This window comes from Astatotilapia calliptera, chromosome 3 (genome assembly GCF_964374335.1).
Source record: "Astatotilapia calliptera chromosome 3, fAstCal68.1, whole genome shotgun sequence".
Taxonomy (NCBI): domain Eukaryota; kingdom Metazoa; phylum Chordata; class Actinopteri; order Cichliformes; family Cichlidae; genus Astatotilapia; species Astatotilapia calliptera.
In genome coordinates this window covers 71,651,846-71,666,627 of record NC_137424.1, presented here as the reverse complement: position 1 = coordinate 71,666,627, position 14,782 = coordinate 71,651,846, and the positions used below count along the sequence as shown (strand labels likewise).

Genomic DNA, 14,782 nt, shown 5'->3' with positions numbered 1-14,782 from the left:
AAAGAGAGTTGACAGTCAATGAATGACCTTCCTGAAAAAGCAAAATGTTTTACACGTTTTCCAATTTGGTTTTAAACCCTTTCATAGCACTGAATCAGCCATTTTACAAGTTTTTAATGACATATTTTTAGCCACTGATGCTGGGGACTGTGTTGTTCTTGTACTTTTAGATTTGACAGTTGCATTTGATACAGTGGATCATGCATTTTACTCTGTCATTTGGAGCACTGGGTGGGCACTTGAGTGGTTCAGGTCCTACTTGGCGGGGCAAACATTTTGTGTCAGTCTCTGTGACCATGTGTCGTCCTCCGCTCCTCTCTTGTGTGGTGTCCCACAGAGCTCAGTTCTAGGCCCCCTTCTCTTTTCTTTGTATCTGCTCTCTCTTGGATCTATACTGAGAAAACACAGCATTGCATTTCACTTCTATGCTGATGACTGTCAGATATATGTCCCTCTACATAAAAAAGGCACATATTCCATACAACCATTACTTCAGTGTCTTGATGACATTAAGGCTTGGATGTCTCTTAACTTTTTAAAATTCAATGATAAAAAGACTGAGGTGATGATTTTTGGTAGCCCCACTGAGATGCCAAATGTATATTTAGATTCCTTGGCTCGGTATGTTAAGCCAACTGTCACAAACCTGCTGGTCAAAGTGGACTGTAATGAGAAAAGATGACATTATATGCCACTGTAAATGCACTGCTGAATTGTTACCTCTCCCCACTGCCTTCAGTGGCAGGCAGCAGGAAACAGATCAGGAGGCAGAGATGATATTTAAGTTTAACATTACTCACAATATTGCCAAAGAGTCATATGGAATTTAAGCACAAGTGCGTTTCAGTAACTTATCTTTCTTGTAGATCTGTGCTCCAAATAAAGAACTTTATGCTGACAAGATTATTAGTTAAAATAACAAATTTTAAGTTACAAATCAATATTGTCTGCATGGACAGATATTCCACATTCCATATATCATCCTTCAGGTCCTGCATCAATACATTTCCATATTTTTATATCTATAAAAAAAGCTGACACTTGCTAGACTCTATCAAAGGTGTGAGCATCACAGCAGATGCCTTTGTGTCAAAGTAGCTGAGGATAAAACACAGAAAAACACGAAGTTGATTTTCCTGGCCTGGGATTTTATAAAAATATTCAGCAGTACATCGAAAACGAAAGAAAACCATTAATCAACATATGAACCTTAGCTGATGCTGCTGAAGTGAAGCAGAGCAAAGTTACAGAGGTTTTATTAGAGACACGGCTAAGCGTTTTGAAATTTCGCATAATTTTAAAAAGTTTGAATTTGTTCAGTAGCCTATTGAACAGCAGAAATGAGACTTTCTTTTCAAAATTAGGTAAAAGGGAAAAAACAGAGGCCGACAGCGCTGTAAACAACGGTAGACTTGTGCGTAATAAACAAGCGAATAATGCAGAAAACTGATTTTTTTTGACGGGAAACTGTTCTTGAAGTACACATAGACAGAAAGAGAGAGAGAGGGAGAGAGCTGTGCATGAAGTGTGATTTTATTGTTGTGGAAGTAAAACAGAAAAAAGTTCATGACGATGTTTATGTGAAGGGTTGGATCTTCTTTAGCTGCTGGTTTAGTCAATATTGTTTGGAGAGAGACAAAACCTGCAGCTTCAGAATCTAGTGGAAAAAGGCCGTGAACTCAAAGCACGGATCAGCGAGCTGTCGGCTTTCAGCCCCGACCGTGTCCGTGCTGTCGTGAGAGAAAGGCGACATCTCGCTGATTCTGATCCGTCGGTGGATCCACGCTTTGTGTTTACGTCTTTGTGCAGAATCGTGTTCCTGCTCTCATTTACTATTTCAGCTGTTTGGTTGTTGTTATTTGTTGAAATTTTCTGAGGTTTAACCTGAAATTCTGGCATTTTGGTCAAAATAAATTTGTATTAAAAAATCATTTCAGGATTTTAATGAATCGATATCACATTATCCACGCTAGAACCGATTTTAATCGATAAATCGATAATTAAAAACCCACCCCTATACATAACTTTGTGGACATGTAGCCAACAGTAATGTTATAACGTTCTTTGCAGATATATAAGTGATCTAAACTTTAATACTTGCTTTTAAAAGTTTATTCTTTGGCCACCACGCTTCAGCCATCTGCTGGGGTTTTTTCTTTTTTGAAAAAAATAGCCACAGCCACCACTGCGCTATGAATTCTGGCCTATGTTGGGACATAATCAGCCTTCAAATGGGGCCTCGAGGGATGCAGACGAAGTATAGATAGATACTTACATTTTTTTTTTATCCTTTATTTATCCAGGTTAAAAATCTCATTGAGATTAAAAATCTCATTTCCAAGAGAGACCTGGCATCATAGCAACAAAAGTCACATACCACATAGGTATATAACATTTAAAACAAATACAATATCGCATACAAACATGTGTAAAATATACAATAACAGATCAAATACAAAAAGAGTACATTAAAAACAATCACACTGAGTAAAAGAGCTGTTCTCTCGTTCCTTTAAGACAGACTTAAACTCTCCCAAGGTAACCAATTCTGATAATTTCAGTTCCTTCTGCAGATTATTCCAGGAAGCAGGGGCAGCGTATTTAAAAGCCCTTTTCCCCCATTCTGTTCTGATTTTTGGGACAATCAATTGTATGATTTTGTTCGAACGAAGGTTGTATTGGTTGTGGTTTTTACCCATATAAACACATAAATAAGATGGAACCAGCCCAAGGAGAGATTTATAGATAAAAATCAACCAATGGGAGAGTCTACGAATATGCAAAGATGGACATTTAGCAGCAGCATACAGAGAACAATGATGTACACGACTTCCATAGCCAGTAATAAAACGTAAAGCACAATGGTACACAGTATCCAACCTCTTTAGGTAGTGGGCAGGTGCATTCATAAAAAGCAGGTCACCATAATCCAATAAAGGTAAAAAGGTTGAATGAATCAAATGTTTTCTCACTTGGAGGGAGAAAACAAACATAATAACTTCATACTGTCACTGGGTTTAAACTAAAGGAGTGTTCACAAGAAATCATCAGTATCAAACTGTGACAATAACAAAATGTTCATTAAAGCAATCAAGAATGAGTTTGATGTGAATCTTTGGTAATGCATGGGGGAAGCTCTGTGCCAATTTTATCAACAGCTATGGATTTTATTCTTTTCTGGATGCAATACCTTGGCCTCCAGTAACACTATATGGAATCTTAGAGTCATTTTGACCAGGATTTCTCCTTTAATGGAAATATTAAGCCAATATTTATGACTGCTTTCTTCCATTGCTGCAATATCTTGAAAATCAGAAATATCCTGTCCCAGAGTGATGCTGAAAAACTCGTTCATGCATTTATTTCTTCTTGTCGGGAATATTGTAATTCATTATTATCAGGATGTTATTTTTTTGCGTTGGGACACAGGCAGGATGCGATGGCTGCTGTTTTATCCATGTGTGGATGCACATACCCAGCTCCCAAATTGTACCCAAATACTGTACGTCCCTCCATCCAACCACACACTTTAGGGACTGTGACCACCCACTGCACATGCTCCACCGTGGTATCACTATGAATGGCAACATCATCCAGGTGGCAAACAGCATATGCAGTGTGAGGACGCAGCTATCGCTACAGCAGGTGCTGAAAAATGCCCGAGTCTTCAAACAAACCTAACAGAAGTGTGATGAATGGTACGAACCCTGCACTCACTTCTTAATTACCTGGAAGCACCTTAAAGACAACCGGCCCCTCTCAATTGTGACAAATCATCTGGAGAAAAGGTAAGCATAGGAGACCAAACACTGAGGAACAAATCCTCGTTTCATCCTATGATAACAGCATTTTCACCATTTCAGCCAATTCCTTTTGCACAATTTGTCTCTTGTGCTTAGGCAACCTGTAGGGCCATGAACGCACTTTCCAGGCTGTGTTTCAAATTGGTGCTGCATGAGAGTCTTGCAGATGGTCGGGGGATGAACACATCTGCAAACTACTGTTGCAATGCAGGAACATCTGCTTTATTGGAACGTGTGAGATGCTAATCACAATGCATCTTAAACACACTCATGTTAAAACTTCATGCCCACATCTTGTTTTTAAGAAAAATTAATCATCTTTTCCTTGAAGATCATTTCAGTTTTTAATGAGCTGCAGGAACCGTGCCGAGAGCAGCCAAGTCTCCTCCTCTGATAAACCTCCACATGTACCACTAAAAACATTTAAATTAGTTTGAATCGGAAATCATGGCTCAAACTACTTGCTGTGAGACCATTTCTTTATTTTTCACACCAAACTGTTTAATAAACTTTACACAGAGTTCATCAAATATAACTGATGCTTTAACAGTATCAGGATTTCATAATGCAAACTTCAAATCAAAAGGAAAACAGCTGCAGAACATGTGGATCAAAATGAATTCATTAAAAAAAACAACGTGGACTTCAAGGATACAGTAAATACACTAAAGTGAAAGGAGGAGCCAAAAATAGATGTTTAATAGGATTTAAATTAACTAAAAGTAGTCACCTGTGATCTTTAAAATGGTTCTGATGTGTGCTGCTGTTTTTAACTTTTAACAGTTCTTTGCTGCCACTGTGAATATTGTGTTCTTTCCCTAATTAAATAAAGGTTACACAGCATCACTGCTCCATCTTCTGGGAAAAAAAAAGGTATTACATGGAAATACAGCCCAAAACCAGTTCAGCTTGAGTTTCTTTTTTCTGGACATAAAGGCAAGGCAAGGCAAGGCAAGTTTATTTGTATAGCACAATTCAACAACAAGGTGATTCAAAGTGCTTTACAGAGACATTAGAAACAAAAACAAATAAAAAGCATGATTTAAAATTGATTAAAACAAGCAAATAAACTAACTAACTAATTAACAAACAAACAAACAAAACAGTATATAAAATCAAAACAGATAAAATCAGAACAGTAGATAAAATCAGTAGTTAAATGTAAGTTTTGAAATTTAAGCTTAAAAGTGTGGATTTGGTGCTTTATTCAAATGCAGCTGAGAACAGGTGAGTCTTCAACCTGGATTTAAATAAACTGAGTGTTTCAGCTGATCTGAGGCTTTCTGGGAGTTTGTTCCAGATATAAGGAGCATAAAAGCTGAATGCAGCTTCTCCGTGTCTGGTTCTGACTCTGGGAACTGATAAATTTCATAATAAAGTGTTGTTTCAAAGCTGGTGAACAGATTTAGTTCATTTTGGAAGTTTTAAGAGCAACTGCTGTGAAAATATTTGCTTGTTTTGGGAGAAAAGGATTTAAGAGAAGATTTTACCACAGCAAGAGTTTAAATATGAATGAAGGATTGAAATTTAACTGAGGTGAAACATGCAATGAATACATAAAAAATAAGTTAATTTTGGAAAAGCTAAAAAAGTTCAAATAAAAGAAATGATTTACATATCCATATTTGATTTTTGATAGAATACCAGTTTGGTTAAAAAAAAGAAAGAAAAGACATTCCTATAACTTTAATAGTACAACTACTAAACACTACTGTGTCCTAAGGGAACAAAGGTTAAAATGTAACAGGGATAACATTTTAGAGAATTAAAATCCCTCAAAGGAAAAAACAAACTTGTTATGCATATCTATACATGCAGCTTCCTAAATGTAACATTCAGGATTATTCACTGCAGGTCCAGAAATCAGAGCTACCTCATCAGATCCAAGTGTGACATCAGCTGACACTCTTTACAGGAGATTCCATCTGAACTCTGTGGAGCCTGATATCAAGGTTTTTAAGTCTGAGCCTGAAACCAGAAGAGGATCTTTCTCTCTCTTCAGATTCATTGTGATCCAGTGATTTCAGTCCTGCATGATCAGGCTGATGTTTGCACAGAGCAGATAATGAAGTGAAGGTTTTTGCACATTGGTAACAGTGAAACAGTTTATTTACAGCGTGGGATCGTTTGTGTTCGGAGTATGAACTGAGATTCCTGAAGCTCTTGTCACACTGGTCACAGCTGAAGTTCACTTCCATGTGTGTACGTTCATGTTTGTTACGATGACCTGATTGTGAGAAGCTTTTGTCACAGTGTCTGCACTTGTATGGTGTCTCTCCTGTGTGGATTCCCTTATGCTTTTTCATTGAGCTCACGTGCAGTGGTGAAGGATGACCCACACTAGTCACAGATGTGCTTATTGAACACACTGTGGAAGAGTTCATGTATTTTTAATGTACTTGGTGTGTGGAAGCCTCTCCCACATTCTTTGCAGTAGTTCATTTGTCTCCAGTGTGTCTACGTTGATGTGGATTTAGGTCCAGTTGATGATTGGAAGTTTTTCCACAAAGCTTACAAAGAAACGCTTTCCCACCACCACAGTGACGACAGGGCTGAGAACTGGATCCATCTGTGTTGCTCTGCTTTATTTATTTTTATCCTGAATGTCGCCTGAAACAAAGAGCATCTCTGCCAACGTCCAATTACTTTTACTGTTTACATTATAAGACTGAGCTTACTGAACAAAAATGACTCTTCATTTTCCCAAACAGTTCATTCAGTATAACTCCGTAAGTTTACTGATCAAACTTGTTCCAAACAGTCAGGTTAAAAATACAGGATAAAAAGGTAAATACATCCTCACAGTAACTGCACTTGTAGAGTTACTTTCTGGTGTGGATCTGTTGGTGTTTATTCAGCTGATGTGGAGATTTAAAAGTCTTCTCACACAGGTCACATTTATAAGGTCTCTCCTCAGTGTGGCTAAACATGTGTTGTTGTAACTGTGCATCTGTTGTAAACAGTTTCCCACACTGATCACAGCGGGAAACATCATTTTCAGTGTGAATGCGTAGGTAACTATTTAGGTACTGTTTTTCACTGAAACGTTTTCCACAAAAGTCGCAGCTGTACGCCTTAATTCCAGAGTGGGTAACTAGATGCTTCTGTAAGTTTCGACTTTGAGCAAAAGCTTTACCACACAACTCACAGTAGTGTGCTTTAACTACAATGTGGATGAGTTGGTGTTTTTTTTTTTAAGCCCAAATGCTACGTAAAAGACTTTCCACACAAGTCACAGCTGTACGTTTTAACTCCACTGTGGATGATTTGGTGTGTTTTTAAGCTTCCAGCGTGGGTAAAAGACTTTCCACACAAGTCGCAGCTGTAAGGTTTAAATCCACTGTGGATGATTTGGTGTGTTTTTAAGCTTCCAGCCCGGGTAAAAGACTTTCCACACAAGTCGCAGCTGTAAGGTTTAACTCCACTGTGGATGAGTTGGTGTGTTTTTAAGCTTTCAGCCCGGGTAAAAGACTTTCCACACAAGTCGCAGCTGTAAGGTTTAACTCCACTGTGGATGAGTTGGTGTGTTTTTAAGCTTCCAGCGTGGGTAAAAGACTTTCCACACAAGTCGCAGCTGTAAGGTTTAACTCCACTGTGGATGATTTGGTGTTTTTTTAAGTCTCCAGCCTGGGTAAAATCCTTTCCACACAAGTCGCAGCTGTAAGGTTTAAATCCACTGTGGATGAGTTGGTGTTTTTTTAAGTTTCCAGCCTGGGTAAAAGACTTTCCACACAAGTCGCAGCTGTAAGGTTTAACTCCACTGTGGATGAGTTGGTGTTTTTTTAAGTCTCCAGCCTGGGTAAAAGACTTTCCACACAAGTCGCAGCTGTAAGGTTTAACTCCACTGTGGATGAGTTGGTGTGTTTTTAAGCTTTCAGCCCGGGTAAAAGACTTTCCACAGATGTCGCAGCTGTAAGGTTTAAATCCACTGTGGATGATTTGGTGTTTTTTTAAGTCTCCAGCCTGGGTAAAAGACTGTCCACACAAGTCGCAGCTGTAAGGTTTAAATCCACTGTGGATGAGTTGGTGTGTTTTTAAGTGTCCAGCCTGGGTAAAAGACTTTCCACACAAGTCGCAGCTGTAAGGTTTAACTCCACTGTGGATGAGTTGGTGTGTTTTTAAGCTTTCAGCCCGGGTAAAAGACTTTCCACACAAGTCGCAACTGTAAGGTTTAAATCCACTGTGGATGAGTTGGTGTCTTTTCAAGTCTCCACCCCGGCTAAAATCCTTCCCACACTCATCACAGCTGTAGGTTTTCTCTCCTTTTCTTCTGTGAGGTTTGTCGGCCTCCTGAGAGCGCTGACTTCTCGCTCCATGTTGGTCCTGCAGTGACAGAGATACAAACAGAGGCAGTGAGTGAAATGCAGTCGTGGAACAAACTGTAACTCCCTCTATTAGCGGAATCAAACATGTCAACAAACACATTGTAGGTGTGTTTCCACCACCTTCTGGTCATAGTATCACATTTCAATGATGTGCTACAATGACAGTTGTAATGAAAAATACATATTGAAGAAATATTGATAAGTGGAGAAAATATTTTACTCATAAAAAATTGAATCAATTTTTGATATTGTTGTTTCAATGTGTGCCGATAAAAATTATGTTTGTATCTTCTTGTAACATCTGAGTTGGTTTTTAAAAACCAACAAGCTGTGCAGTTTCAATAACAGTGTAACTGTGATATTTTTCTCACCTTCTGTGTTGAAGTCATTTTTTCCTCTGTAGTGGCTGAGCTGAGTCCAAATGGCTGAAATTGTTCCTCTGTTGCTCCACCAGACTCTTCTCCTGTTACTCAGCTGGGACACAAAAAGTATATGTATTTTATCCCTGATAAAATTTTTTAAAAAAGCAGAGCAAATAAACATGACTAAACTCCTCAGTGACAACAATACCTATGAAACTTCAATGTGGAAACTGAGAAGCAGCTACAACAAGAAAGTCATCAGTTGTCACAAGAACCTGAAAGGGAAAAAGCCACTGACCCCCCTGCATATCACTGCCTTTACCCAGTGGATGCTACACCCTGTATATATGGACTTCTATAGATCCACAAGTCCGGCTCACACTCAATGGTAGCAGTACCACCTGAAGCACCTCATTAGAGTCCACCTACTCCACCCAGACAACCCACATGGAAAGGATATATATAAATCTTATAAAGTTTGTGTCCGTCTTGTGTGAAACTTGTATGAAAAGCATACAAGAGTGAAAACAGATATAAGACCCCTTGAAAATTATATAAATGAAACTTCTATTTTTTGGATACTTACTAAAACAATACATGAAAGTAATGAGAAAGTGGCCACTTTCATGAGTAAATCATATAATTTTTTATTATTTCTTTTCCATATGGGAAGGTAAAGGGTGGTTGTATGTAGGGATGGGTATCGTTTAGGTTTTATCCGATACCAGGGCTGCACGATTAATCGTTAGAAAATCGCGATCTTGATTCATACTTTTGTGCGATCTCATTTCCAAATGACAACGATTTTAAAAAAAAGAAAAAAAAAGACGACGACTGTACCGCATTTTGATCCAGGACGTAATCTGCATGAAAACAAGCGCTCACTCTTCCTGCTCAACAAATGACAAGGGCGGAGCCTTATACCACGTGATACAGAAGCTGTGCCGTGTGATGCTAAAATTAGTAGGGAAAAAACAACGGAGAGCACGTCAGGGAAGACAAGAAAGTGACAGGAGAAAATCCATCCCGGTCAACCACTCAAACATCAATAACGGGAACCTTATACAGCGCTTCCCTATACCCGTCGAACTCCCGCAGGCACAAAGAAATTACAGAGGCCATTACTTATCACCTGACCAAAGATATGGCTCCCATCAACACTGTGCAAAATGAGAGATTTAGGAAAATGATCAACGCCCTAGACAAACGCTACACAGTGCTGTCCCGCAACTATTTTTCTATTGTTGCACTACCTGCTCTATACACGCAGTGTCGAGCAACGGTGGAGACGGAATTTCAAGCAGTACAACATTTTGCGGCAACATTTTGCGAGACATTTGTTGTTTTTATGTTTATATATTGTTTTTATGTTCAGTCTCAACTGTTACGAAGTTGATGTGCAGTTAATAAGTGCAATAAATATTTATATTGGAAAAGAAAATTGTGAGAGAATCGTGATCTCAATTCTAAGGAAAAAAAATTGTGATTCTCATTTTATGCAGAATCGTGCAGCCCTATCCGATACCAGTACCAAACTGGTACTTTTGAAACTGTACCAGTGCTTAAACAGTACTCAAACTGGTGCTTAAAGAATGGAGAACACAAAATTGGTCCAAAACCTTCTCATGTTCAGCTGTTTTTTTTGTAGAAAGATAACAATGTTAGCCTTTTCTGCAGCCATAGGGCATATATGGTATCACTCTTGGCTAGAAGCAGTGCTTAAACAATGGAAAAAGGCAAGGCAAGGCAAGGCAAGTTTATTTGTATAGCACAATTCAACAACAAGGTGATTCAAAGTGCTTTACAGAGACATTAGAAACAAAAACAAATAAAAAGCATGATTTAAAATTGATTAAAACAAGCAAATAAACTAACTAACTAATTAACAAACAAACAAACAAAACAGTATATAAAATCAAAACAGATAAAATCAGAACAGTAGATAAAATCAGTAGTTAAATGTAAGTTTTGAAATTTAAGCTTAAAAGTGTGGATTTGGTGCTTTATTCAAATGCAGCTGAGAACAGGTGAGTCTTCAACCTGGATTTAAATAAACTGAGTGTTTCAGCTGATCTGAGGCTTTCTGGGAGTTTGTTCCAGATATAAGGAGCATAAAAGCTGAATGCAGCTTCTCCGTGTCTGGTTCTGACTCTGGGAACTGATAAATTTCATAATAAAGTGTTGTTTCAAAGCTGGTGAACAGATTTAGTTCATTTTGGAAGTTTTAAGAGCAACTGCGGTGAAAATATTTGCTTGTTTTGGGAGAAAAGGATTTAAGAGAAGATTTTACCACAGCAAGAGTTTAAATATGAATGAAGGATTGAAATTTAACTGAGGTGAAACATGCAATGAATACATAAAAAATAAGTTAATTTTGGAAAAGCTAAAAAAGTTCAAATAAAAGAAATGATTTACATATCCATATTTGATTTTTGATAGAATACCAGTTTGGTTAAAAAAAAGAAAGAAAAGACATTCCTATAACTTTAATAGTACAACTACTAAACACTACTGTGTCCTAAGGGAACAAAGGTTAAAATGTAACAGGGATAACATTTTAGAGAATTAAAATCCCTCAAAGGAAAAAACAAACTTGTTATGCATATCTATACATGCAGCTTCCTAAATGTAACATTCAGGATTATTCACTGCAGGTCCAGAAATCAGAGCTACCTCATCAGATCCAAGTGTGACATCAGCTGACACTCTTTACAGGAGATTCCATCTGAACTCTGTGGAGCCTGATATCAAGGTTTTTAAGTCTGAGCCTGAAACCAGAAGAGGATCTTTCTCTCTCTTCAGATTCATTGTGATCCAGTGATTTCAGTCCTGCATGATCAGGCTGATGTTTGCACAGAGCAGATAATGAAGTGAAGGTTTTTGCACATTGGTAACAGTGAAACAGTTTATTTACAGCGTGGGATCGTTTGTGTTCGGAGTATGAACTGAGATTCCTGAAGCTCTTGTCACACTGGTCACAGCTGAAGTTCACTTCCATGTGTGTACGTTCATGTTTGTTACGATGACCTGATTGTGAGAAGCTTTTGTCACAGTGTCTGCACTTGTATGGTGTCTCTCCTGTGTGGATTCCCTTATGCTTTTTCATTGAGCTCACGTGCAGTGGTGAAGGATGACCCACACTAGTCACAGATGTGCTTATTGAACACACTGTGGAAGAGTTCATGTATTTTTAATGTACTTGGTGTGTGGAAGCCTCTCCCACATTCTTTGCAGTAGTTCATTTGTCTCCAGTGTGTCTACGTTGATGTGGATTTAGGTCCAGTTGATGATTGGAAGTTTTTCCACAAAGCTTACAAAGAAACGCTTTCCCACCACCACAGTGACGACAGGGCTGAGAACTGGATCCATCTGTGTTGCTCTGCTTTATTTATTTTTATCCTGAATGTCGCCTGAAACAAAGAGCATCTCTGCCAACGTCCAATTACTTTTACTGTTTACATTATAAGACTGAGCTTACTGAACAAAAATGACTCTTCAATTTTCCAAACAATTCATTCAGTATAACTCCGTAAGTTTACTGATCAAACTTGTTCCAAACAGTCAGGTTAAAAATACAGGATAAAAAGGTAAATACATCCTCACAGTAACTGCACTTGTAGAGTTACTTTCTGGTGTGGATCTGTTGGTGTTTATTCAGCTGATGTGGAGATTTAAAAGTCTTCTCACACAGGTCACATTTATAAGGTCTCTCCTCAGTGTGGCTAAACATGTGTTGTTGTAACTGTGCATCTGTTGTAAACAGTTTCCCACACTGATCACAGCGGGAAACATCATTTTCAGTGTGAATGCGTAGGTAACTATTTAGGTACTGTTTTTCACTGAAACGTTTTCCACAAAAGTCGCAGCTGTACGCCTTAATTCCAGAGTGGGTAACTAGATGCTTCTGTAAGTTTCGACTTTGAGCAAAAGCTTTACCACACAACTCACAGTAGTGTGCTTTAACTACAATGTGGATGAGTTGGTGTTTTTTTTTTTAAGCCCAAATGCTACGTAAAAGACTTTCCACACAAGTCACAGCTGTACGTTTTAACTCCACTGTGGATGATTTGGTGTGTTTTTAAGCTTCCAGCGTGGGTAAAAGACTTTCCACACAAGTCGCAGCTGTAAGGTTTAAATCCACTGTGGATGATTTGGTGTGTTTTTAAGCTTCCAGCCCGGGTAAAAGACTTTCCACACAAGTCGCAGCTGTAAGGTTTAACTCCACTGTGGATGAGTTGGTGTGTTTTTAAGCTTTCAGCCCGGGTAAAAGACTTTCCACACAAGTCGCAGCTGTAAGGTTTAACTCCACTGTGGATGAGTTGGTGTGTTTTTAAGCTTCCAGCGTGGGTAAAAGACTTTCCACACAAGTCGCAGCTGTAAGGTTTAACTCCACTGTGGATGATTTGGTGTTTTTTTAAGTCTCCAGCCTGGGTAAAATCCTTTCCACACAAGTCGCAGCTGTAAGGTTTAAATCCACTGTGGATGAGTTGGTGTTTTTTTAAGTTTCCAGCCTGGGTAAAAGACTTTCCACACAAGTCGCAGCTGTAAGGTTTAACTCCACTGTGGATGAGTTGGTGTTTTTTTAAGTCTCCAGCCTGGGTAAAAGACTTTCCACACAAGTCGCAGCTGTAAGGTTTAACTCCACTGTGGATGAGTTGGTGTGTTTTTAAGCTTTCAGCCCGGGTAAAAGACTTTCCACAGATGTCGCAGCTGTAAGGTTTAAATCCACTGTGGATGATTTGGTGTTTTTTTAAGTCTCCATCCTGGGTAAAAGACTGTCCACACAAGTTGCAGCTGTATGGTTTAAATCCACTGTGGATGAGTTGGTGTGTTTTTAAGTGTCCAGCCTGGGTAAAAGACTTTCCACACAAGTCGCAGCTGTAAGGTTTAACTCCACTGTGGATGAGTTGGTGTGTTTTTAAGCTTTCAGCCCGGGTAAAAGACTTTCCACACAAGTCGCAACTGTAAGGTTTAAATCCACTGTGGATGAGTTGGTGTCTTTTCAAGTCTCCACCCCGGCTAAAATCCTTCCCACACTCATCACAGCTGTAGGTTTTCTCTCCTTTTCTTCTGTGAGGTTTGTCGGCCTCCTGAGAGCGCTGACTTCTCGCTCCATGTTGGTCCTGCAGTGACAGAGATACAAACAGAGGCAGTGAGTGAAATGCAGTCGTGGAACAAACTGTAACTCCCTCTATTAGCGGAATCAAACATGTCAACAAACACATTGTAGGTGTGTTTCCACCACCTTCTGGTCATAGTATCACATTTCAATGATGTGCTACAATGACAGTTGTAATGAAAAATACATATTGAAGAAATATTGATAAGTGGAGAAAATATTTTACTCATAAAAAATTGAATCAATTTTTGATATTGTTGTTTCAATGTGTGCCGATAAAAATTATGTTTGTATCTTCTTGTAACATCTGAGTTGGTTTTTAAAAACCAACAAGCTGTGCAGTTTCAATAACAGTGTAACTGTGATATTTTTCTCACCTTCTGTGTTGAAGTCATTTTTTCCTCTGTAGTGGCTGAGCTGAGTCCAAATGGCTGAAATTGTTCCTCTGTTGCTCCACCAGACTCTTCTCCTGTTACTCAGCTGGGACACAAAAAGTATATGTATTTTATCCCTGATAAAATTTTTTAAAAAAGCAGAGCAAATAAACATGACTAAACTCCTCAGTGACAACAATACCTATGAAACTTCAATGTGGAAACTGAGAAGCAGCTACAACAAGAAAGTCATCAGTTGTCACAAGAACCTGAAAGGGAAAAAGCCACTGACCCCCCTGCATATCACTGCCTTTACCCAGTGGATGCTACACCCTGTATATATGGACTTCTATAGATCCACAAGTCCGGCTCACACTCAATGGTAGCAGTACCACCTGAAGCACCTCATTAGAGTCCACCTACTCCACCCAGACAACCCACATGGAAAGGATATATATAAATCTTATAAAGTTTGTGTCCGTCTTGTGTGAAACTTGTATGAAAAGCATACAAGAGTGAAAACAGATATAAGACCCCTTGAAAATTATATAAATGAAACTTCTATTTTTTGGATACTTACTAAAACAATACATGAAAGTAATGAGAAAGTGGCCACTTTCATGAGTAAATCATATAATTTTTTATTATTTCTTTTCCATATGGGAAGGTAAAGGGTGGTTGTATGTAGGGATGGGTATCGTTTAGGTTTTATCCGATACCAGGGCTGCACGATTAATCGTTAGAAAATCGCGATCTTGATTCATACTTTTGTGCGATCTCATTTCCAAATGACAACGAT

General features: G+C 38.6%; 2 protein-coding genes across 5 annotated transcripts in view; both read right to left on the bottom strand.

Annotated features, from left to right (window-relative positions):
* Nucleotides 1-6,535: 6,535 nt before the first annotated feature.
* On the bottom strand, nt 6,536-10,095 carry LOC145425771 (uncharacterized). The gene is made up of 2 exons (XM_080299095.1): nt 8,500-10,095; nt 6,536-8,126 (listed from the first exon to the last, which is right to left on the bottom strand). The coding sequence occupies exons 1-2, from the start codon at nt 8,515-8,517 to the stop codon at nt 7,011-7,013; spliced, it is 1,134 nt and encodes a 377-aa protein (XP_080155221.1). The 5' UTR covers nt 8,518-10,095; the 3' UTR covers nt 6,536-7,010.
* A 136-nt stretch (nt 10,096-10,231) lies between these two features.
* The window catches only part of LOC145425769 (uncharacterized), a 51,318-nt gene continuing 46,767 nt past the window's right edge, over nt 10,232-14,782 (bottom strand). For 3 of the 4 annotated variants that reach the window (XM_080299092.1, XM_080299091.1, XM_080299090.1), the window contains 2 exons: nt 13,987-14,089; nt 10,232-13,613 (listed from right to left, as the gene is read on the bottom strand). In XM_080299092.1, coding sequence (XP_080155218.1) covers nt 12,498-13,613; nt 13,987-14,004 — 1,134 coding nt within the window. In that variant the 5' untranslated portion in view covers nt 14,005-14,089 and the 3' untranslated portion in view covers nt 10,232-12,497. Of the gene's footprint in view, nt 13,614-13,986; nt 14,121-14,782 lie in introns of all 4 variants that reach the window. The other variant, XM_080299093.1, reaches the window with a different exon arrangement.